At 41.5% G+C, this 25326-nt stretch overlaps 1 protein-coding gene across 6 annotated transcripts in view; it reads left to right on the top strand.

Annotated features, from left to right (window-relative positions):
• The window catches only part of sv (shaven), a 61464-nt gene extending 36936 nt beyond the window's left edge, over positions 1 to 24528 (top strand). For 3 of the 6 annotated variants that reach the window (XM_065484153.1, XM_065484157.1, XM_065484155.1), the window contains 9 exons: positions 1363 to 1528; positions 6466 to 6663; positions 17602 to 17858; positions 20138 to 20232; positions 20644 to 20830; positions 20953 to 21054; positions 21656 to 21886; positions 22033 to 22134; positions 22722 to 24528. In XM_065484153.1, the coding sequence (XP_065340225.1) occupies positions 1363 to 1528; positions 6466 to 6663; positions 17602 to 17858; positions 20138 to 20232; positions 20644 to 20830; positions 20953 to 21054; positions 21656 to 21886; positions 22033 to 22134; positions 22722 to 22870 (1487 nt within the window). In that variant the 3' untranslated portion in view covers positions 22871 to 24528. Of the gene's footprint in view, positions 1 to 1362; positions 1529 to 6465; positions 6664 to 17601; positions 17859 to 20137; positions 20233 to 20643; positions 20831 to 20952; positions 21055 to 21655; positions 21887 to 22032; positions 22146 to 22721 lie in introns of all 6 variants that reach the window. The other 3 variants (XM_065484156.1, XM_065484154.1, XM_065484158.1) reach the window with 3 other exon arrangements.
• The last annotated feature ends 798 nt before the right edge of the window (positions 24529 to 25326 follow it).

Below are 25326 nucleotides of genomic sequence, written 5' to 3'. Positions count from 1 at the left end.
TACACACGATTTTGCTACAGTTAAAAAATTTCCACGCATGTTGGGAATGATTCGAGATAAAAGCAGACGTTTGAATAAAGCAAAAATTGGTATAACCGTTTGATATTTGCTTGTTTCCAAGATAATTCAGACATTACTGCGGTTTATTGTAAAATTTGCAATTCTGAATGTTTTTAATGATGTGACCGTTCAAAATTTAAGCGATATTTTATCGGTTACATAATTCTTTAATTTCCTATACGATTGGGAATTTTTTTCCTAGGCAGACAATCAATACGGATGCAAATAAAAATTATTTCTTAATTTTTTAGCAGTCACTTTTGCCTCAAAATATTCAATTTAGTAATATTCTGAGCATTATTTATTTCTTTTATTTTATACAGTCGTTAAACTGCACAATTTTTATTCATTTCGCAATTTCTGGGGCAGCACACATTCACAATTCAAGGCCACACCGCACAACGAAATAAGTGAAACGAAATTGGCACACACGCTGCGCAGAGTCAAAACAATAATCACTGCTGATGTAATTGCGGCTAATTGCACGAGCCGGGGGTAATTGCGAATTTCAAGTCGGAAGTGCGAACATCTGTGCTGTGCGCGCGTGCCGTCATAAAGTGCGAAAGCCATTCTTGCAAAGCAGGCCCATTGTTCGCGCTTTAATTATTTCGGATGAGACGGCGACAACGAGGTGTGTGCGTGTGTTGTGCGTGCCGACAGACGGGGATATTCTTCGCTGCTCCTTCTCATATATGAAGGAAGGTAAAAGCGCCGGGCTCAAGGGGATTTCAACATTGAAATTCAAGCCACGTGTGACTCGGGCGAGGCCTCACGCGTAATTAGAACGCCCGCTAATGAGTCGGGCACCGCAAGTTCGCACTTGAAATTTGCACATGATTCACGAAAGAGGACTAGTTAATAGCAAAATGTTCCTATTTGGTATATAATTGCAAATTAGATTGAATGCTTAGAAGGTGTATTTTTACAAATATTCCAAATTTTTCGAATGTTTTGTTTTTGGGGGAAAATTTAAATTTTTATTCATTATAGGTATTAAATTTTAATCTCAATATGGTTTAATAATTAAGAAAAAATTGCAGATTGGATTTTTTAAAATATTATAAATTAATAAATTGGCGAATAAAAGTTGAAATGACTTTCGAAAATATCTCATCAACCTGAACATAAAAAAAACACTATTTGAAACTCAATTAAAGGGCAAAATAATCTAGGATTTATACAATTTTAGACAAAAATAAATAATCAAATTTAAAAAAACAGCTATATTTGAATTGCAAGCAGATGAAAATAATTTTAAAAATCTTTGACTGTTGAGTAAATATTTTTTGCATTTTGTTTCAGGCCACGGCGGTGTAAACCAGCTGGGCGGAGTGTTCGTCAACGGCAGACCACTGCCGGACGTGGTCCGGCAGCGGATTGTCGAATTGGCACACAATGGAGTCCGTCCCTGCGACATATCACGGCAGCTCAGAGTGTCCCACGGATGCGTCTCGAAAATACTCTCGAGGTAGGCAAAAACAAAAAAATTCGGCAAGCAAATTGCTTTGTTTGGCCTCATAATCGGGCTGTGACAAAATTAATATGCGCCCCAAGCGTGTTTTTCATTTTTCCGACAATTTTTCAACGAGGGTCAGCGCTCGTGCGTCCGGCCGGCATTTAAAAAGTCATAAATCAAATCGCTCGCTCGGTGCGGCACACCGAAAAATTCAGAGCGATTTCGGGCGATTTCTCTGCTCGCTCATCGACGATTATTCCATTTCGCGGAGCGTGTGCGTCGCGAATGGGGTGGAAAAGCGGGGGAGGATTTCGAGTCTGCGGCCGCTTTTCACCGTTTTTGTCCCCGGCGATGATGGATGATGGGTTCATCAGCATTATTGTTATTATTTCGGAGATTCAGGGGCCACGTGGCGAGCGTCAATCCCATTACGAGAGACGCAACGGCTAATAGATTATGAAATATCGGCCGCGAAACGATGCTTTGCGGCCGGAAGTGACGATTAGACCCCGAGAGTGCCTGCTGCGCCGAGCGCACGCACTTCCGCGATGTCTTACTCAATCTCCATCTCAAAAAATGCCGAAATTAATTGCACGTGCACGCAGCAACAGGAAATAAAATAATATACAGTTGATAAGAATAATTAAAATTTTATTATAAAAAAATATGCTCAATCATTCATTTAATTAAATTTAATTTAAATAATAACCACCTCTCTTGGTTATTCTGGGGGAGAACGCAATTTTTCGCATCTCGTTTAGCGATTCTCAAAGTTTTTCACGTTACAGCTTTGACAGGAAATAATTCTCCATGCGGCCGTTTTGTGTGTGTGTGTGTGTGTGTGTGTGTGTGTGTGTGTGTGTGTGTGTGTGTGTGTGTGTGTGTGTGTGTGTGTGTGTGTGTTTGTGTGTGTGCAACGTTCTTAAAACACGATTTTAATCCCGCGAGGCCGACTTAAATGTCAAACACTGCCCTTTACGCCGCACAGCACGTATTACATAATGTATTAAAATCCGTTTGCTCTCTCGGGCTAATAGAGAGCGCGAACGCGCGCGAAGAGAGAGGCACAGGAAGGCAGAGGCTCGCTGGGAATATTATAATTTAATACTTGCATCTTACTCTATGGCTCGCGCCGACTAACCTTTCGATTCGAGCGCTGCCGCCGAACAATTAAAATAGAAACTGGTATTTTGTGTTGTTGGGAGAAAAGAGACGCCAGCCAACAAAGAGGCCTTTTATATATTCGCGGTTATTTTCAGATCGGATTAAAGGTCGTTTCTAACTTTGCTAAACCGACTCATTCATTTCAGAAAAGCTGAAAATGAACGATTTCATGTCCAATTGTTTAAACTGAAAGTTTCGTTCATATTGTAATCCAATCTTTTAAAATTGAAATTAATTTATGGGCCGTTTATTTGCAACGGTATTTTTGTGAAGACACAAAACAATTTGTTAAGCTTACATGTTTTCCAACTGGCGATGTTATTAGAAGAAAAAAAATCGACAAATTCTCTGAAGGATTCAGATTTTTCGCTCTGCTTACTCCCGAGTGTGTTATTGGAATTATTTCGCGCCAATAATCGGCGCACGCACTCGAGATAAGAACCGGCTTGACACTTGGCTATTAAAAACAGAGGGTCCTTTGTGGATACACACACCGCTCCACTCGGCGCGTATGCATTTTTTGTGCGCATCGTCGTCCCCATCTCTCTCTTTCTCTCTCTATATATCTATTACATTATTATTATTATTGTTTGGGGAGCATCCATCGGGTGCAGGGGCAGAGGGGACTGGCGCGAAGGGGGCTGCTGGTTGCATATAAATAAAAGTCGACTCATAATAATGGATGAATAGACTCGCACACAGTGTTGGCTGCTGCTGCTGCTGCTGCGCGCGCGAGGGATGCAAAAAGAGCATCATAGAGACTTGGTCGATGTGCTTTTGACTCACTGCTGCTGGATTTCCGCAGCTCCTTCCTGTTTCCGGACTCGCAATCCTACTTGCTTTTGTCGGAGGAGTATAGCTAGAGCTAGTCGTCGGTCGGTCGGTTGGTCGGTCGGCGGCCTGGCCCCTTTTCCTTGCATGTCGAAGCCGAGCTGAGGCCAGATTTAATGCAATTATTATTATGCCAGAATTCGTTCCACGGCGCGAGAATTTTATTTAGTTAGAAGCGGCTCGACAATAATCGCTTTTAAATTAGAAATAGGGTCCTGAAAATATCTCCCTTTGTGTTTTCTTTAAAGTGGAATGATACAGGGCAACGATTGAAAATTATTTGAATTCGATAAACAATTTGTTCAACAATTTACAATAATAAAAAAGGACCTTCCTACAATAATAATTCAAATTTTGCCAATTTTCTCCAAAATGTACAGTGCTTGAACATATTTTCTTGGCATATTGCGATTCCTCTCGTCGAGATCTGTCCAACGGTTTATTGGGGAAACTCTTGGTTTGGAAATTAAATCGGATTTTAAGTAAGGAGACAGCCATTACCATTTGAAAAGCACGCTAACTTTCCAGCCAATTTTCTCATAAAATGCTTCTTAAATCAATTTAGGCTTTAACTGAATCCTAACAAACGATTTTATGCATTGGCAACAAGCATTTAAATTAGAAATATGGTCCTTAAAATGTCTCCCTTTGTGTTTTCTCTTAAAAAAAAAAATAATAAGAATAGCGTTTGCTTTGTTTACTCGTGTGTTGTCATTCGCAGAGTTCACCTTCAAACTTGAAACCTGGCCCTACGGTGCCTCTTTTCAAAGTGCAAGCTTACGTGTGTGTTCGCGCAAAAGTGACCTTCCGCCGCGTAAATAAAACAGGCGCAATTGTTCGCGCGTTGAGTTACAGACACAAAAGTGCTGTGTGAAATCCGAGCCCGAAATCTCGACATTCACACCTGCTCGCACGTCCGCGCAGAAGAGAGAAAATTCCGCCTGCTTTTCGAATCGGTGCACACGCCGGGTGGCGCGGTGCGAAATTTTCATTTTCGCAGCAACGGAAAAACTTTTGCATCGTGTCCGCGCGGGTATGCATGCGTTTGATATTCAAATGCGCCCGAGCGAGCGCGTGCATGCATAATTTCTCGAACAATTGCTGTGAAACACAACAATGCTGCTTTTTAAATTAGGCAACAAAGCTATAGACGCTCTTTGCGAATAAAAGTGAGTGTCGCGCGCGCGCATTTATAATAAAAACGGAATGTCAAACAACGCAAAAACACGACGCGATCTCTTTCACACACGGAATTTTAATTTTAAAAGAGCAGCAGAGGCAAACACGCGGGCGGACAATGCGCCAACATTCTAATATGTGAAAATTATACAAGCAGCAACAAAAGAGATTGTTTTAAATAATAATGACGAGACAAATATAATTTTAAAACATCACCGCCGCCACACCAACTTGCTGTTGCATATTTTTATTTTTATTATATCGCTTTTGTACAATGCCGAGCGCGCGCAAAATGCTCTCTCGTTATATAATTCATTTTCTGTTTGTTTGTGTCGCAATATTTACCCAGCGGACGCTGATTTTTGCAATTCGAGTCTTTGTCAATGTATAGCAGAGAGCTTTTCTATGTAAAGTGTAGTTTTTTTATTTAGCAAACAACATTTTCTGATGGTGTCCACCACAATTTCAGACTTAATCTTGCTAGTGAGCAATTTTGGCGTAAATTTTTGAATTTCATGTCATTAAAGTTGAATGATACAGGGCAACAATTGAAAATTATTTGAATTGTTGGATGCCGTAAGCAATTGATCGATAAACAATTTGTTCAACAATTTGTAATATTAAAAAGGACCTTCCTACAGGAAAAATTCAAATTTTGGCAATTTTCTCCAAAATTTGCAGTGCTTGAACATATTTTCTTGGCATATTCCGATTCCTCTGGTCGAGATCTGTCCAACGGTGTATGCCACTTATTGGGGAAACTCTTGGTTTTGAAATTAAATCGGGTTTCAAGTAAGGAGACAGCCATTACCATTTGAAAAGCACGGTAACTTTCCAGCCAATTTTCTCAAAAAATTACACTGCTTCTTAGTTCAATTTAGGCTTTAACTGAATCCTAAGGGACGAGTTTATGCATTGGCAACAATTTCCAGGCTTTTGCAGTATCATTCCTCTTTAATTTTTATCCTTAAGGACATTCCCAATAGTTGATCTTTTTATTTTAAAATATCTATTATCTCTCAGATGGGTTGAAAGTATTTCTATTGCCACAAATTCTGGTGGAAAGGCACGGTTATGTTGTGAACACGCAAATTGTGAAAGAGAGATTGCGCGGTCATAAATAATTTAGCGTTTGGCGTGTGTGTGTGTGTGAGTGTGTGTGTGTGTGTGTGTACTGTGTGTGTGTGTGTGTGTAGGCACAAAGAGAGGCGAAAAACAGGCATAGCGGCGGCTCGAATATTTCATATTATATAAAATTCATGTGTGCATTTTCAGCACTCACGTCGGCGGCGGCGTACATGCAGATGAAACATTTTCAAATTATTGCAAAGTGGCGGCGGCGGCGTTGGTGGTTTCAGCGGCAAAAGTTTTGTGTTTGTGCTGTGTGTGTGTGCGGCATAAGACTAAAAAGCAGCCGCAGGAGTGAATGCAGCACTTTGTCATTATATTTCGCCATACATTAGACATCAGCACCGCCACCGTGTGTGTATGTATATATATGTATTTAAACCATATACAAACACGCTCGCTCTCTCTCTCTCTCTCTCTGGTGCTCTGCTCAAATGCCATACTGAAACATTGATGACTGCGCTGAGCGGCTTTGAAGCTCTCATAAGTTGACAAATTGCATTTGCTGCCATGAAATGCGGCGCGGTGGCGGCGGCGCTGCTTTGAGGAAATAGGCGCCGAAATGCGCGCGAGAGATGGCGGTCCTCCGACACTATTTTTGACTCGAGTCGTGAATAAAAAAATAAAAATTTAATTTCTCTTTCCAGGTATTACGAGACGGGGAGCTTCAAAGCAGGTGTGATCGGCGGTAGCAAGCCCAAAGTGGCGACGCCGCCCGTCGTTGACGCCATCGCCAACTACAAGCGCGAGAATCCGACCATGTTTGCGTGGGAAATCCGCGACAGGCTGCTCGCCGAGGGCATTTGCTCGCAGGACAACGTGCCCAGCGTCAGCTCCATCAACCGGTGAGTGGAGAAATAACAAATCTTATAATTTTAACTTCAAAAGCAACGAATCTAACTCGAAAGATGTCATTTCCTCGTTACTCATTCTACAAATAATTTACGAGGAAATCGCAGCATTAATTTGATCTAACAAATTTTAATTTTTTTTTCTATCAATCCGTAGATATTTTAAAATTCCATTCAATCATTAAATTTTTTCAAATTTTTAAGAGGAATGATTGCAAAAGCCTGGAAAATGCTTGTTGCCAATGCATAACATAAACTCATCCCTTAGGATTCAGTTAAAGCCTAAATTGACCTAAGAAGCAGTGTAATTTTTTGATAAAATTGGCTGGAAATAGAAAGGGCTGTCTCCTTACTTGAAATCCGATTTAATTTCAAAACCAAGAGTTTCCCCAATAAGTGGCAAACACCGTTGGACAGATCTCGACGAGAGGAATCGGAATATGCCAAGAAAATATGCTCAAGCACTGTAAATTTAGGAGAAAATTGACAAAATTTGAATTTTTACTGTAGGAAGTTCCTTTTTTATTATTGAAAATTGTTTAAGGCACCCAACAATTCAAAATAATGTTCAATTGTTGCCCTGTATCATTCCACTTTAAAAACTAGATTAAATGGATATAATTATTCCATTAATTTCTACTTTTGCCAACACATACAGAAGATTAAACGTTGCATTTTCCGTGTCCAAATGGCACTGCAATGTTAATTCCGACTGCTGCACAGCAGAAACGAATCAAAAGGAGCAATCTCGTAGGTCCATTTGCCAGATTTTATAGTCGATTTGAGTGCGAAAATCCCTGCGGAGGGCCAAGGTCAACCCCTTTTGTGCGATATAATCAAGCAATAAAAATGCACTCAGGCTGATGCAGCGCAGTCGTGATATCATAATTAATCGGCCGCTGATGGACTGGCCCCGCGGGGTCCGCTTTTAATTTGGCGACAATAAAACAAGGAGGGAAACACACGTACGCGCGCGGGGGGACAATGATGTAACGATGATGGCGGTACAGATTTCAATGCCGGGGGCGGCCTCCCCTGAGGCCGGCGCGAATATCAAAGAGCAGATGGTCCCTCGCTGCGTGCCCAGGTCCCCGAAGGCCGAAATTGAATCGCTGCTCTTTCTCTTCTGCATCAGGCGCTGGCTGCATCGGCGGCGGCGGCGGGGATTTTATTTAAAAACGCCGATGCCCTCGCTTTCTGCTCTCTCTCGCAATCCGCGGCGGCGTCTTCTCATTCTTTTCCAGCCGAGAGCGAGAGACAAAACTTTATTGTGCGCTCGGCGTCACGCCTCCTGATTTTCTTTTCTCTCTTTCTGCTCCTCGGCTGCTGTGCATTTGCAGAAGAAGAAGAAGAAGCGCGGCGTGGATAAACTTTTGCGCAACTTTTGACTCCACTTTATCAAGGAAACTTAGGTACCTCTCCGCCGCCAAAACAAACTTTCCCGTTCACAATGGCAAAAACGAGGCGTGCAGCGAAATAAAAGAAAAGTTGCTCGAGAAAGAGAGAGAGCGAGCAGGAGGAACGCTAACGCTATATGTCGGAGCGCGGGGAATAATTATTGCTCAGAGCGCAGGCAAGATCTTCCGCCGCACCGAAATGGATAGCGAGTGAGCGCAGGAAGAGCTCAATATTTGATGATGCTCGCCGCCGCGCACCACTCGACTCGATCCCCATACATTTGCAGCCGCTTTTTTGGGCAACACGCCTCCCAAATAGCAGCGAGTTGTTGCTGCCGCCGGCCCGCTAGCCGCAGCATTCACTAACTCCGACCACAAAAGCCAATATTGACTGCTCGGCCCCTCGTTTTTTCTACTGTGTTACGCGCCAGACAGCCTGATTGCCAATTTTTGGCCGATCCACGCCAACTTTGCCTTAAATTCCGTCGGTTGGCGCCTCTTTTAGGGTTGCAACGCTTCAAATCTCTTTATTAAACATTCATTTTCTACCCAAAATATTTTTAATTTCTCAACAAAAGCATTAGGAGCTTCTGTGCATTAAAATTTTTTAAATAATTAAAAGGGCAGAATTACAAAATTAATTATGCCAATAAATTAGAGCAGACCAATGCAAAAACTGATCCTAGATTATTTAATAACACAACATTTAGAATTTCTGAAAGATGGTACACGCTTTCATATAGATGTAGGCGAGAAAAATCCAAATATGTCATGAAAATGGACAGGAATACATAATTTTTGTATCTTTTTCGGAAGAAACTGATATCTAGCGGCATGGAAAACTCCATCTTCAAAATTAAATGTCTTCAAAAACTCCACCTCAAAACTAGAAATGAATAATCTGATACAAATCAGGAGAATTTGCAATAATCAGTTGAAACGGTGCATTTTCCAAATTCAATCATTCCAAGTAGATAATTCGAGTGAGCAATATTTATTCAAGAGCGAATCCGCCCGACAAATTTGACGGTCGATTTGCTCTCCGGCGAAACGGTCGGTTTCGTGACGATTTTCGCGAGAAAGATTCGCCGGCGTGTGAGAGCGAGAGAGCTGCGGGAGGGCGGTTGTCGGTCGGGCCATACGGACTCTTGGTGTGTGGATGGTTGCGTTGGCTGTGAAGCGTATCCAAGCTTGCGAGAGAGCGAGAGAGCGCGCAGCCAGTGATGCCTGCATGCCTTTGAGGTAACAGAAAAATAACCGGAAACTTATCTGCTACGTGCGGTTCTCGTATTGATCCAGAAAGAGATATCTCGCGCTCTCGGCGACTGTTCGGCTCTCTGCGATTTCCACAACTGCTTGCAGCCGAGCGGGGCGGAACCTCAGCAAGCAAGCAGCTCCGCAAGGGAAGAAGACACTTTCCGTTTTATTTATTTTTGCACCGCTGCTTCTTTTTGAGAGGAACTTTAATATTGATTATTGGTGGCTAAAACACTAAATAGAGAAATTTATTTAAGTCATGAAACAGTTTTTTTTGTATTAATTTATTAGGGAATTTGTATCGGACTCTTTTTGTAACATTTTAAAAATAATTTTCAACGTTTCTAAAATACTTCCGGAGAAACCTCGTTTAATTTTTTGGCTCTGATTTGATTCTGGTCCATTTGTAGAAATGAATTGTGATAAATTCTGCTTATTATTGCCCTAAAACGATTTGATCCCGTTAAAAAATAAATATTAAACATTTCGCACCAGGATCTTTGGACGCTCGTGAATTTATTTAGATGTTTCGTAATTAATCCGTCATGTGCCGGAATTTTTGAGCCGCTCGCATCCGCCTTTTTACTGCTAATCAAGCTGAGAGCGCCATCAGGGTAAAAGGCGGGCGTCATTTCGGTGCTGTGCTATGTGCGCTCGCGAGATGTGTTGTGTTTTGCGCCGGGCAGCCTAATTGCGGCGGTGCATTAGGCCCCGGCACTATACCAGTTCTCGTCATTTATGTGAGCTGACCACTTACACGTAATGACTTCATAAAAGCCTCGGGATTGTCTTCTCCGGAGAGAGAGAGAAATCCCGCTCGACGTTCGTTCGTTCGTTCGGTCGGGCGGTCGGTCGGGCGGGTGCCATTTATGCCGGGCGCGCTCCAGCCGCCATTCCTGCAATAAAAGTGTAGCTGTTTGCAAAAAGCCCGGCCGACGCGGCTCGACCAGATGAGACACCCGTCCGCCTGCTTATGGCGCTTGGGTTGCACAACAACAATCAACATAAATCACCCCCCTGCAAAGCCATTGTTGTTGCTGTTGGACAACTATCTCGATTAAAAGTAGTGCTGCGCTGGACTTTGCAGGATTTCACTCGCCCTCGAGAGCAGTAAAAAATAGTGCCAAAGGGAATGATTTGTGCGGAGATTACATCACAAATCCTTTGGCGCTAGGTCAGAAAATCTCATTCATAATTTTGTTTGTTTAGAAGAAGGGAGTGAAAATTTTCGCAAATGTCAGGAAATCTTTACAAATCGAGTAAAACCAAATGACTTATATTGAATTAAAATAGCAGAAGCTCTCAAAATGTTCTAAAATCATTTGATTTTTGCCCGCGGAAAGGTTTTAGAGACTAGAAACAATTTTTAAAATATAATGGAAACGATAATACTTTGTCTAAAAATGTATGAATCAAGTCTGGGGAAAACAAATTTTGCTTCGTACTTTTAATTAATACAAAGAAAATTTTAAACAACTTATTTCTTCTAATCATGTGGAAAATCCTTAAATTTTCTAATAGAATTGCACATTTTTCATCTCCAAATGTTCATTCATTAATTTTGCAAGAAACCGCATCAGGCCAATTTCCGGAGAATCCCTCCTTGCAATTTGTTAGTCGCAGCAGCCCTGCCGCCCGACCGCAAACTAATTAAAAAATCCGTCTGATGTCGCGCTTATGCAAGTCAAAGGCGATTTTTCGTGCAGGCGAAGGAGCAGCAGCGGCGGCGGCGATTTGTTTTAAGTGCGCGGGTCCCGCTGCTAAATTAGGTCTATATCTTTCTCGGGCGGCGCGCAGCACTTTCGCTGAGGGGGTGCTTTTTCTCCTTGAGGCCCGTGCGCGAGCGGCCATAAAGTGGCGGCGGGAAATAAAGCGTGGTCGGCTTTTTGATGGTGGCTTGATGAGTTATTCACACAAACCGGCTGCTGCCTCACTGAGACAGAGACTTTCGGGCTGTTTTAAAAATTAAAATGCGAATCCACCCCCGGTTGTCGGTGGTTGGAGGCCGAGATAAAAGGCATATGGGTGCATTAGCATAAAACAAGCTTATAATATTGCGGCTGCAGCTCTCGGAGAGAGAGTCGGCACTTGAAAGCAGCCAATGACATTAAATGGGGATATAATACATAAAGAGGGGTAAAAGCAGCGCGCGCGGCGCAGAATAATATTGTTGCCTGGCTGCTCACTCGCCCTGCCAGCCACTGTAGGCACTTATGCCGAAGGCTGTACTGTAATCCAATTATCCCCCTGCGCCTCGGCGCGCTGCTCTGTTTAAAGTGCACCCCCTGTGATCTATGCTGCACGGCACAGCCGGCAACGCGCACGGCACAATGTAATGTGCATTAACAACCAATCAAAAGCCTCTAATCCCGTGTGTTGTATCCTTGCCAATTATTGTCAGATGGATCTGCGCGATTATACACACACACAGCGCCCAGCCCAGCAGGCCAGACGGCCCGAGAGCACATCATACACAGAGATATGGATCGTGTTGATTGTTTGTCGTCGCCGCCGACACATGCCCCTTTCTCCGCCAATATCGTCGCCCGCCAGATATTATTGATTGATTACCCCATCACGCGCCGCGTTCATTCACTCTCTGCTCAGAAGTGCGAAATTTGGTTTCCGCAGAAAAAGGATCTGACGCATACGAGATGAAAGGAAATAAGCCACAATCATTAACAATTGCTTTTCTCTCACGGTCCAAATATATTTGAAACGATGTTTGTTTCCTTCGAAATCGATACCGGAAAAAATGGGGATGTGGATAGACATTCTTGATTTCAATCAGGAATTGATAATGAGTGCAGTCAAAATGATCTTAGTCTGCAAATCCTGATTTTATTTGCAGGAAAATCACTGGATTGAGGAGCCGGATACTTTTCCCTTAAAAACTAGAGTTTACATTATGATCAATTAAATTAAGCAATTGACCAGTTGCATAAACCCTTAGTGTTTGAAGCCGCCAACAGATGGCGCAACCACAGACTTTCTTAAAAATTTTGTTTTGAGCGGTTTTAAGGCATTTCTGCTGCGATTTCATACTCAATCTAGCTATTTTGCTTTTTTTAATTAATTTGCTAATTTTTGACGTGCTGAAAACCAAAATCGGTTCAGCCATTCGCCGTAGAAACGTTGGAAAATATTTTTTTATTTCAAAAAATAGTTTTTCACGATTCTACGGCGATTGGCTGAACCGATTTTGGTTTTCAGCACGTCAAAAATTAGCAAATTAATTGAAGAATGCACAGTAGCTAGATTGAGTCTGAAATCGTAGCGGAAGTGTCTTAAAATCGAAAGTCTATGGTGGCGCCATCTGTTGTCGGCTTTGAACACTTAGGGTTTATGCAACTGGTGAATTCTCCAGTATAACAAGAATATAGTTTATTTAACGCGGCAAAGAGTTAATTCTGATCAAAATGGTCCAATTTTTAAATCTTATACATTTACGGTATTTTTCTTAGTTCAGAAAATGTTAAAACAATACGTTTTTGCAGAATTTTATTAAGTTCATATTTAACCAATTGAAAAGGCTGCCACGACAGGTGGGTTTTTGTGAACACAATAATCTACTTGGCTGTAAATTTTACACAGGCAAATATTTTTTGAGCTTCCAATAAACACGCCTGGGATATGAGCACGAGCAGCATATTCAATCCATTTAAACGAAATCAGCAGGAAATCCGAGCGAATTGTTTTATAACTTGCATTGCAATAGAGAGAATAAATATAAATGCACAAAAAGATTTTCCTTTTTTCTGCTTTTGTTCGCGCATTTTGTCATATTATAAAATCCAGAAATGAATCAAACCATTTTTCTAGACGCAGGATACATATGTCTCGGTGCACCTGTGTTGCAAACGGTTTTTGTGTGTCGTCGTCGTGCATTTTTTTTGTGCTCGGTGGGCAGCCAAGCATGGGCGGAAGGGCAGGCAGACGGGTCGGCTGGCTGCTCGTGAAGAATCGGTGGTCATTCGCTTGTGGACAGACCGCGACCCGGGGCAATAAGTCACGTGTGCGTGTAGCGGCAGCGAGTGACCAGCGCTAATTAGTCCCACAGGTGCCGTTTGACACCTTCTTCGAAACAATTATATTGGCTCGAAAATGCATGCATTGGCGTGGGAAACGCGGGCTCAAATAGTCACCTTTAAAGGGAGGGAAAGGCGCAGCGTTCGTTCGTTCGGTCTGAATGAGCAGACTCGAACGGCACGCACGCACGCAGGAAAAGTCAAAACAGAGTTTCTCCATCAGGCAGGAGGCGTCAAATAAGGACCCTTTCTGCATCCACAACGCACAAAACACATAACTTTTCCGACGAGGCAGCCAGCATCCTTTGTATCGCCGCCGCCGCCGCTGCTGCTGCTACTTTAGTTCATCAATTGCCGGTTTGATGGATGTTGGTGGTAGTTGGAGAGCCCGAGTCGGGAGGGTTGCAATCAAAAGCTCTGCTCTCGGAAAAACATCATGCGCGCGCGACCCCTCTCACTCACACCGACCGACCGACCGACGGACCGATTCTGCGATTCAAAAAGGCAATCGTATATGCACGGCAGCGGCCGCGGGGTGACATAATAATAGCGCTGTTTCCCATAAACGGCCAGCTGCTTACACCGTGTTCCAGTCGACTTTAATACACTCTCACTCGTAGTTTATTGAACCCCAATCACAACCCCCCTCGTTTTATACGGTGTCATCTCTCTCTCTCACTCTCTCTCAACTCATCCACCCCGTGTTTGTCGAGCGGCTTACGAGCGGATTTGTCGGCTTAGTCGCCTCCAGAGCTGCTAAAACAGCCGCACTGATTGCTTCTCGAGTGGTCGCTTGATTTGTTTGTCACAAACGAGCAAAACACACACAAAAAATCAATGAAAATTATGATTTTATTACTGGAATAAGGCCAACTACATTTTTTTTAAATCAGGGTGAAATTATAGACGAGTGTAAGAACCGTGAATATTTTTAATTTTGGACAGAAAAGAAATCAAGATTGATGCAATTTCAAGAGTTGTAAAACCGTTTGAATTGTTTGCATAAAATCCTATTTGACACTGTAAAATAATTAATTCAATTTGGTTGATTTCTCCAAGCCAAGTCATCGATACAAATTTTAAATATAAAGATACAAACTTTTAAAAGAATCCTAGCAAAAGAAACAAACACTTATTTTCCCAGGGGATTTTCTCTAAATTAAATTGTTGCTCTTTAAAATCTTATATTTGAATTTAATTTTTCAGCTCTTTTTATCGTGTTTATTTTTAATTCAAAACAAACAGTTAAAAGCCAATTTGTTTGATTTAAAAATAATTTCAAGTTAAATTATATAGAAAGGTGATCCTGTTGCGCATTAAAGGTTAATGCCGACTTCCAAGGCAATTTATTTAAAGGTTGTAATAATTATTAATTTGCATATTTATCTATATTCACCAGTGAAAAGACTTGACCAAGACTCTAAGAGTATTTAGAAGAATTGCAATCCCTAGGAAATTTTATGATATTATTGGCAAGAAAAATTGGAATATAAACGATAATAAAATCAGTCATAATTTTGTCTAAGAGAAACAAAAATTAAATAGATATAAATTTCAAACTTGTCATTTTAGTCGCGGTGCAGTTTGAAAAATGAGGCAGGGTCGAATTTAAAAAATGAGCTAGATTTTTCACGGTCACGCTGGCTGGCAATCAGTGCAGTGGAAAAGCCGTAAGTCATAATTAGCAATTCTTATGGTAATGGGCGTCGACTGCTGTGTGACCAATGTGCGTGCGAAAGGGGTGGCTGGCGGGCGCGCAACACAATGCCGCGTAAACAGCGCGCGGATCGAGTTACAAATGCATGCTGTTGCTCGTTATTTACGCATTTCGATTCGTAATTTCCATCACACACACACACACACACGCTCGACCCCCGATTCATTAAAAGGGAAAGCACCGATTCAATGAATAAATTTCGGTTGCAATTTTTCGGTGGCTGCTCGTCGTTTTGACCAGAACCCCTGCTCTCTTATGAATTTCTCGTTCTAAATTTAAATTGGCTCTCACGAGACAATGCCTCCATTGACACCCGCCCGCCCGACGCAAAAATGTGTCAAGACTAACTGGGCTTGAAGCAGAGGAAACAAGTAGCGTGCTGATGGCTACCTGAGAAAGGCGCCGACACGGTTTCTGACCACTTTTTATTAAGCCATGCAGCGTTCAGAAATATAAAGCACTGTTGTCTCTAAAGATCCGTTTTTGTTTTTAAGGAGGACGACATTTCTTTGTGCGTCGTTGGCTTTAGTGAGCGGCCGATTCAATCAATTGTTGCAGTGTGCAACAGTCACAATTGTACCAAAAAGGAAGTGAAATCCAGATTTAGTCAATATGAGCAAAAGCCTGGAAAATGCTTGTTGCCAACGCATAAACTCGTGCCTTAGGATTCAGTTAAAGCCTAAATTGAAATTTTTGAGAAAATTGGCTGGAAAGTTCGCGTGCTTTTCAAATGGTAATGGCTGTCTCCTTACTTGAAATCCGATTTAATTTCAAAACCAAGAGTTTCCCCAATAAGTGGCATTCACCGTTGAACAGATCTCGACGAGAAGAATCGGAATATTCCAGGAAAATATGTTCAAGCACTGTACATTTTGGGGAAAATTGGCAAAATTTGAATTTTTACTGTAGGAAGGTCCTTTTTTATTATTGCAAATTGTTGAACAAATTGTTTATCGATCAACTGCTTATGGCATCCAAAAATTCAAATAATCATTCCACTTTAAAATATTTTCTCCAGCTAAAAAATCCTAGTTTCTGCCATTTTCAGAATTCTCTACATTTTTTAAAGCAACTCTGGCGAATCTGTCAAATCTGGAGCCTGAAAAATATCGAGCCGTCCCCGATTTTTCCACTCGCTTGGGGCAGATAGGGTGGTGGTTTTTCCACTGCAGCGGAATAATCTCGCGATTGGTGGGAAAACACTTTGCCAATGCGCATGATTTGCTCCGTCTTTGTGTTTCTTCTTGGCCATTTTCCTCTCCCTCAATCCGTGGCGCTCGCTCTCCTTTCCTTGGCTGAAACGCACTTAGTCAAGCATCGCACCCCCGATGCAAGATCGCTGCTCCCTCGCCCACTTTATTGCACGCACCCGCGATTGAGGCAAATTTGAAGAGCAATTCCCTCTGGTCCCCCGGCAACCAGCGAGCAAGCACTCGCTCACTTTTGGACCTCGCGATTGATTTCCTTCAAATCCGCCTGGAAAGTGTCCAATCCTTTTTTACCCAAAATGGCCGCCGACGAGCGGCGGAAAAAGAAAATCGCGAGCGAAGCAACCTGCACCGCAACTCTGCCAAGCCGGTTGCATAACCGCGAAGCAATAAAGCGGAACTTTGTTGGCTTTCGTCTCTTAATGAATAAATGTTTCTCGAGAGTGGATTTATTTTCCTAAAGCTTAAAATTATTTCTAGGGAAAAAATTTATTTCAAAATTCAAAACACCTAAAATTGTGTTGGCTGAAATGATAAATTTATCATTTTATTTACTGCCAAAGCCTATGGAAAATGCTTGTTGCCAATGCATAAATTCGTCCCTTAGGATTGAGTTAAAGCCTAAATTGATTTAAGAAGCACAGTAATTTTTTTAGAAAATTGGTTGGAAAGTTAGCGTGCTTTTCGAATGCTAACGGCTGTCTCCTTACTTGCAATCCGATTTAATTTCAAAAGCAAGAGTTTCCCCAATAAGTGGCGTACACCGTTGGACTGATCTCGACGAGAGGAATCGGAATATTCCAAGAAAATATGTTCAAGCACTCAAAATTTCGGAGAAAATTGGCAACATTTGAATTTTTACTGTTGGAAGGTCCTTTTTAATTATTTAAAATTGTTGAACAAATTGTTTATGGCATCCAACAATTTAAATAATTTTTAATTGTCGCCCAGTATCATTCCTCTTTAAAAGCAAATCGACTGCAACAACAACACAGCAGTCATAATGTTACAAACAATGCGTTGAAACCAACTTCTGAGCTCCAAATAAGCCGTTCAAAATTCCCCGCCCTATCCATTCATTTAAAAAAAGAGGAAGCTGACGTTTTTCAGAGCCGAGAGCGTTTCTTCCCAAGGTGTTGGGTGTTGTTGGCGCATTCAAAACCTGCCCAAAATACTTGTATTATTTTCTTTCATAATTCACTGTTCTTTTATTTGCAAACGCGTATAATATTAAATTTCAACCCGTTTGTTCTGTCCCTTTTTCTGCACGTGGAAAAGCGAGCGATAGAGAGTAACCCAATATGTATTATGGTGTTGTTCCGCAGGATTGTGCGCAACAAGGCCGCCGAGAAGGCCAAGCACGTGCACCAACAGCAGCAGCAGCAGGGCCAGAACAACTCAGGGTCGGCGCCGCCGCAGACGATATCAGTGATCACACACGCACCCCCAGTCATCGCCTCATCCCCGCACGACACCACCACCCTCCAGAGAACAGGTTCCTATAGCATAAACGGAATCTTGGGAATAGCTCAAGCCGATCAGCACCTCACACCCACCAAGCGCAAGCGCGAGGAGCCCATAGGTGAGTGTACCAACCAACCTGGTGGATTTGTCTTTTTGCGATTTAAAATATTGATAATCTCTATTTAAGTAGTCTTCTAGTTATCAGGTATATATTGGATTTTTTACTCAGAATATTGTTTAATTCATGCAATTTCTAGTAAATCTACAATAAAATGTCAAATTTATACATTTAAAAATACATTGCAAGCTTAGAATATCATACGGATGTGTATTTTTTTGCGGAAAAGAAATCCAGGCTTTATCATTATTCAGAAAAATTATTTCCGCAACGCAATTATCTTCCCGGAGCAATGTCAATTGTTTTGGCGAATTTGTAGAATTTAATTCGCTTCAATAAATAACTTTAGAGAGTTCCAGAAAAAGCTGAGAATATATTTTTTATTTAATGCAGGATTTTCACGATCTGTTACACCCCAAGGGTGAATTTTTCCTACAATTCTGTTTCCCCAACAGCGTATAAATCAAGCTCCTAATAACATTTTTTGTGCAATGATAATTTTCCCTCCACTATAATTAAAAGTCAAGATATTCGGCGACTTCCACGTATTTTCAATTAAATTGGCACGCATAAGTTAGTTATTCTTCATTTTTTCTAGCTCCACTCCTTTTTGGAATGTTTGTTGCAAAATTGGTCTTGAAAAAGGAGTCAAGAGCAAAGAAAACCAAAAATTATATTTACATTTTAGGCTATTTAATAATATTTCTTTATTCAGAGATTTCGCAGTTTGATTTCTGTTAAAATGATAGTTTTGCTGCTAATTTATGGCATTAATATTAAAGTTTAGCTTCTTTACTGTACAAAACTTTTTAAGCTGAAAAAGGCATTCGCTAGAAAAAATGGAGAAACATATTATTTTTGCACAATTCACAAGTTGCATAAACCCTAAGAGTTCGAAGCCGCCAACAGATGGCGCCACCGTAGACTTTCGATTTTAAGGCACTTCCGCTGCGATTTCAGACTCAATCTAGCTACTGTGCATTCTTCAATTAATTTGCTATTTTTTGACGTGCTGAAAACAAAAATCGGTTCAGCCAATCGCCGTAGAATCGTGAAAAACTATTTTTTGAAATAAAAAAATCTTTCCAACGTTTCTACGGCGAATGGCTGAACCGATTTTGGTTTTCAGCACGTCAAAAAAAAATCAAATTAATTAAAAAAAGCAAAATAGCTAGATTGAGTGTGAAATCGCAGCGGAAATGACTTAAAACCGCTTAAAACAAAATTTTTTAAGAAAGTCTGTGGTTGCGCCATCTGTTGGCGGCTTCAATAACTAAGGGTTTATGCAACTGGTCAATTTGTAAATTTATTTCCTCCATTGATTTGACTTTTTTATCGCTTGATGTCATTAAATTGCAGTCCCAGACAAGCCTAAACTTTTTATCAAACAAAAAATCAGTGATACTTTTTCAACTATCATACATCAATTCATTCTTTAACTTTCGCCACTTCCAGTATGATAAATTCCTACACTCATATCAACGTGGCGGCACGCTCGCACTTACTCGCTAAATGAGATAAAAGTCAAGAATTTGCCTCTTTATCAAAATTCTGAAAATTTTCCGGTCACGCCAACAGTTTTGTATTGCCTGGATTTCCCTGTACGAATAGTTTCTCGTGCGGCAAAAGCTCACTTTCCTCATCCTGATCGTCGCGCGAGCGTCGAGGGTGCCAGAAATCTGGTGGGTGCGAAAAATCCGCCCAGAGGGAGGGGGTGAGTGCGGTAGCGGCGGCGCGTGTATCTCGAGTGGCATCGCTCGCTCTCTCTCTCGGCGGCGCGGAATGAATAAATAGACGGCGATGCAATCGAGCCGCTTGCAGGGGTTAACTAATTAGGCGGCAGATAACTCGACTGGATGGCACAAAGAGATTCCACGCGGCTAATTAGTGTCGGTGTGCTCTTGATCTCGATTAAATGGCCCGGCATATGCTCTCTCCCCGCGTGCGGTGACAGACAATGTGCACCTTGTTCTTCCGCTCAAAACCCGCGCGCTTGCTTGCTTGGTTTTCTCGCTATTTTTACGCCGAACTTTGTCTCGCGCGCGACGCGGACGGTTAATTCCCCATTGTTGCAGCCGCAGCTCAAGTTGAGAAACAGAGGCTCCTTCTTTTTCTATAGTCAGCCGAAATGCAAATAATATAATCGCCTTCTATTCATGCGCGAAATAATCGTGAAATAATGCACTCAGCAGTCTGGAACTGTGATTTTTAGAGCCTAATTAGCTGTGGCAATCCAGTGACGCGGTTGGTTAATCGTGCGAAATGCCTCTTTGTTACAGTTATTTCTGACGAGAATCGAGACTTGAACGGTCACACCGAGGATGACATCAAGAGGAACCGCACCCAGTACAACGGCGATCCCCTCTACGCAAATGTAAGTTTGAAAAAATTCAATTTTTTACTTTAAATTAATATCAATTAATTTGAAGATTACCAAGTCCAGCTTACTTCTGCCAAAATTTCATGTAAATCTTTTTTATTTATTTTTGTGTGACTTTTGAAAATCAAAGGAAGCATTAAATTATTGTTGGATGCCATACGCAATTGATCGATAAACAATTTTTTCAACAATTTGCAACAATAAAAAGGACCTTCCTACAGTAAAAATTCAAATTTTGGCAATTTTCTCCAAAATTTAGAGTGCGTGAACGTATTTTCTTGGCATATTCCGATTCCTCTCGTCGCGATCTGTCCAACGGTGTATGCCACTTATTGGGGAAACTCTTGATTTTTAAATTAAATCGGATTTCAAGTATTTTTCTAAACATTTGAATTCTCTTTCCAGATTTGGTCGTCCAAGTTGCTTGATTTGGGAAACACGGGCGCCGCGGGCGGCAACAGCGGTTCGCCGTACAGCGTGCAGAGTTTCGTGTCGGACAACCAGGCGTTCCCGACCACCACCTCGGGCGACCTCTACGAGTCGCTGACCCAGTCGACGCCGTCGTACAGCACACCCCTCGCCGCCTCCCTTGGTAAGCCGCGTTTTTTAAAATTGAATATATTTTCTTATAGTGCACGGCTGCATGTGTTGTTTGTTATTTGTTGTGGCGTGAATGCTTTTCCTCTAAATAGCGATTTTTGGCTCGTTTGACAGGCAGTGGTAATTTGACCCCACTAGTGCCAATCACCATGCAGGAAATGAAACCCAACGTAACCTCATCGGGCGTGCTCGATTCCTCGATTTCTCCGTACCAAGGTAATTTCAGTTGAGAGATGAGCTCTCTCGCTCGCTCGCTCGCGCCCGCAGTCCCTTCAGCTTGTTTTCTAATTGATTGCCCGCGCCGCACCGCGCGCCATACGAGATCCATGAGTACGTGCGCTTGTTGTTTTGTTGACTGACTGCATTCACACTCTTTTCTTTTTTGTTTCTAACCTGTTTGCAATTTTATTGCTTTATTGCCAATTCGATCAGCTGCTTACTTGATATTTTTATTCTGTGATTTCAAGCTGGCAAACTTCTTGTCTTTGTAACTTGTTGCTTGAACATTAAAAATTCACAACTTATTGTTTTAATTTAAAAAAATATTTAAATTTTCAAATCGACAAGGTTTGCTGACGGACTTTCCCAATTTGCTTTTTTCAAATGAGCCGGAATTATTGAGATTGTTAATGAGAACTTGCTAGTAAATATTTAAAACTTGTCACCATTCAAAAATTTAAAAAAATAAACCTTCAATATTAATTAATGTAGCTTTTTTCTGTATCTAATTTCCATTTGCCTAATTTGATTTTGATTTTGTTGCGTTGACTAAGCATGTGTTGTGTGTTCTGTGCTTGTTTTTGCTGTGCACGTGCAGACGGCGGCGCAACCGGCGGCTATCACAACACCTCCTCGCCCCTGATGGCAGGCGCCGGGGGCCACGTGTCCCCCGGGGTGCCGATCCCCACGTCCAACACCTCCCCGATGCCGATAATCCAGCACCAGGGCTCGCTGACGGTGCTACAACCGGCGCCGACCACCTCCTCGCCAGTCACGGCACCCGCCTACACGGTGCTGCCGAGCTTCGGACAATACACCACCTCCTCCGGTACGTAAAAAGCTCGGCAAGAAATAATAAGACACTCGATCTCTGTTTGGTGGAAAGGTACCTTTTGGCATGATTCTATATGTTGTGTTTTCTTGCTGTTTATTTTATTTTTGGTTTTGCGTCTCATTTTGTGCATCTTGTTGCAGTGGGAGGCGGCGGACCCGGCACCGAGTATTCGTACAGCTCCACCTACTCGCAGTATGCAGCGCCCTACAGCTCATACGGATATGGTGCCAGTGGTCTTCTTAGTAAGTAACCTGTGAGTATAAAGACGAAACCTTGCCCAGAAAAGAAACCAAAACGTTTTTGTCAAAGCTGTTTGAATTTTTATTTAAATTCTTTATTACTTTAGCAGAACCTGATTTATAATTTAAAGACTGTCTTTGACGAAGTTTCTGAGCCCACCAATCGATTCCTGAGGGTAGAATTAGGGAAAGTGGATGTTTTTCCGAGAAAAAGGTCCTGCGCGACGTGCGTAGCACATGTAGAACTTTTTTCCCGCCAAAACAATATGAATGCGAGAACTGCGCATGCGTCAGAGCTGGTGTGGCCGAGGGGAGGCGTCACGTCAGCCACTATCAGCCGGTGGTTGGCGTGTGCCAGCTCTGACACATGCGCAGGTTCATATTTTTGGCGGGAAAAATGTTCTACTTGTTCTACGCACGTCGCGCTGGACTTTTTGGTCGGAAAAACATCCAATTTCCCTAATTCGACCCTCAGGAATCGATTGGTGTGCTCAGAAACTTCGTCAAAGTCGGTCTTTAAATTAATAATTATATTTTTAAATTTAGCCCCTCAAACGAGACGAACTAACGATTTGTTTTACAATTTGCAGTGCCTGCTGGGGTCTCCGGCTTGGACTACAGCAGCGGCGGCCACCACCTGCAGATGGACGAGTACACGGCGCTGAAGACGGCGAGCAGGTCGCCCCTGACGGCCGTGCTGGCCGCCTCGTCGCCCACGGCGTCGGCTCGGCTCGCCTGATTGAGCAGGTGGACGCTTGGGCTCGATCCGGGAAGATACAAGTCCCCCGAGTCCAGATCTCACAGCAGCCAAAGAAATTAACAAGTTTTAATAAGGGACGAATGCTAAATACTTGTAACTTGTAAAACGAAATTTATATATATAAATATATATATATTCGGCGGACGACGAGACGTACGGCGGCTTCGACTTGAAAAAATAATCGGAGCTAAATTTCGGGAAGCCGGCCGAGTGATTGGTCACGTGGATGATGATATTACTCTCCCATGCGCAGAATTGAGTGTGTACGTGTGACTCTCTCGTGGCAAAATCTCGTGTTTTGCGTAAAGGACTCTACTTTTTGATTATTATTTTTTGCTACCTCCCGCGCCACAAGGATACTTCTTGACAAGACCAAGTTGAGAATGTGCAGTATTTTTTCTGTCCTGTGTATAATGAATGAAATATATATGTACTCTAATGTTTAAGTTGATACGCACCAAGTGCTGCATTCGCACCAAAAATAGTAATTGGTCACGTTATCTGTTAGCAAAGTTTTTTTGTTTTCTGATCAAGGCTGTTTGCTCTTGGGGCGTGTTTTCCATTAGTCAATCCATTACGTTGGGTTCCGCTCGAGCTTTTAGAAGACTTTATACTATCTTAACTTTCGGCTTTCCGAATTTTTGTTTCTCTCCGGGAAAGACGCCCCAAGCAGAAATTTATTTAGTTTGCTTGATTACCAAAGACACGACTGTTGAAAGGGAAAAGACGATGGATGATCATTATTATTATGTATTAAATTATTGAGATAACATTAGTTGAACGCTTAAAAAGTAATTGATTGTTTATTTTTAAGAGTGTCGACGCCCGTCGACGCGCACATCAACAGCGAATCTTAGCGAATTCAAGTCTTTAGAATGTTATAATTGTGTAAATTTTATATATGATTTGAAAATATGCGGAGACGAAACGATGACCATCGCAGATTTAGTTATTCATATACACCCCCACTCACTCACTCACTCACATACACACACCGATGCATATTTATTTTCATATAACGTGTCTCATTCTGTACATACGCGCACCACGTTTGGTTTATACATATAATTACGTGTAATGCTTGTTTTTTGTTTGTGTCTCGTCGAGCCTCTCTGTAAAGAATTCGCACTGCTCTCCCCTGACAATATTCTATCTAGAACAATTATTAATTTTATTGTGAAATCGAATTATTTCGTTGTTTTTTGTTTCGTTTAAATTTAGACGCGACTCACTACTTTTGTTTAATTGTTGTTGTCGACCGACTCTCTATATACCTGCGGAATCAAATCCCAGGTTCCTGCTCCGCTCTCTCTCTCGTCAGTCATTTATATTATTTTCCCCCTCCAAACACGAATCGCATTTACTGACTGTAATCTATTGTAATAATGGAGTTAGTACGTGTAATTGAACCTTTTTCGACGAGGAATATAATGTGTAGGTCTCGATTGTACTATTATTTATGCATCTCATTTGTTTAAATAACTGCAGCAACGCTCGGCGGACTGTATATCTCTATTTTACGTTGCAATTTGTCTCACTGCGTCCAGCCAGACACATCACTGCATCCCATTCATTGTTCTGTACATTTTAAGAAAATAAAACGACAATTGAACAAAATAAAATTACGAAAAAAACGACGCTTTTATTTTTCATTTTCTCATCCAATATTAAATAGTCTAGTATGACATTGGAGTGTTGTTTTTTCTTCGTAAGATTTAATTATCTACCTAATTTCACACGAGCGACTAAAAATATTTATTCAAGGAAGTTATGCTTTATCCAACTTAATTATTAAAACTTGTCAAAATGAAGGGTGCCTGCGAAAGCTTGGTACAGTAAAAAATAAAGCTTTAAATTTACTATAAGACGAAAAACTGATTTTGAGAGCCAAAAATCAATTGAGACAGTTAAATTGTTCTACTCATTGTGAGAGCGAGAAAGAACCGATTCGCTTTTGATACTTATTATGAAATTCAAAACGCTCGCTCGCCTCACAATCAGTTTGTCCAAACAATCAATCTTTCCTGGCAGATTGCGTCATTAAAATGGTATGACAAAATATTCGTTTTTACGGGTTAATTTTGGAATACTTTGAGGCCTCACTATCTCATCCTCATCCCCCTGTAGTAAAATATAGGGGTGCTTTGGATTCCTCTCGCCGAGCCTGAAAAAAGGAAAAGGTGGTTGCTGAAACCTAGTAAGTTGAGGCCAATGTTAATTTTTATTTCTAATTAAAATTTAAAAAGGAAATCAGAATTTTTTAAAGATGAAATGTGCTTAAAAGTTGTTCCATGAAATGTGTGAACGTTTGTGAAAATTCTTCTTAGTTTTTGCGAAACAACTCTTCAAATACTAAAGACACGACAGTTGTTTTATTTTTCTTTTTCGAATTTTGCAAATATCGTCAACACTAAATCCTGGGTTTTAACCATTTA

Source organism: Cloeon dipterum, chromosome 3 (assembly GCF_949628265.1).
Source record: "Cloeon dipterum chromosome 3, ieCloDipt1.1, whole genome shotgun sequence".
Classification (NCBI taxonomy): Eukaryota; Metazoa; Arthropoda; class Insecta; order Ephemeroptera; family Baetidae; genus Cloeon; species Cloeon dipterum.
The sequence above is the reverse complement of the archived record's forward strand: the minus strand, read 5'-3'. Positions and strand labels throughout refer to the sequence as shown.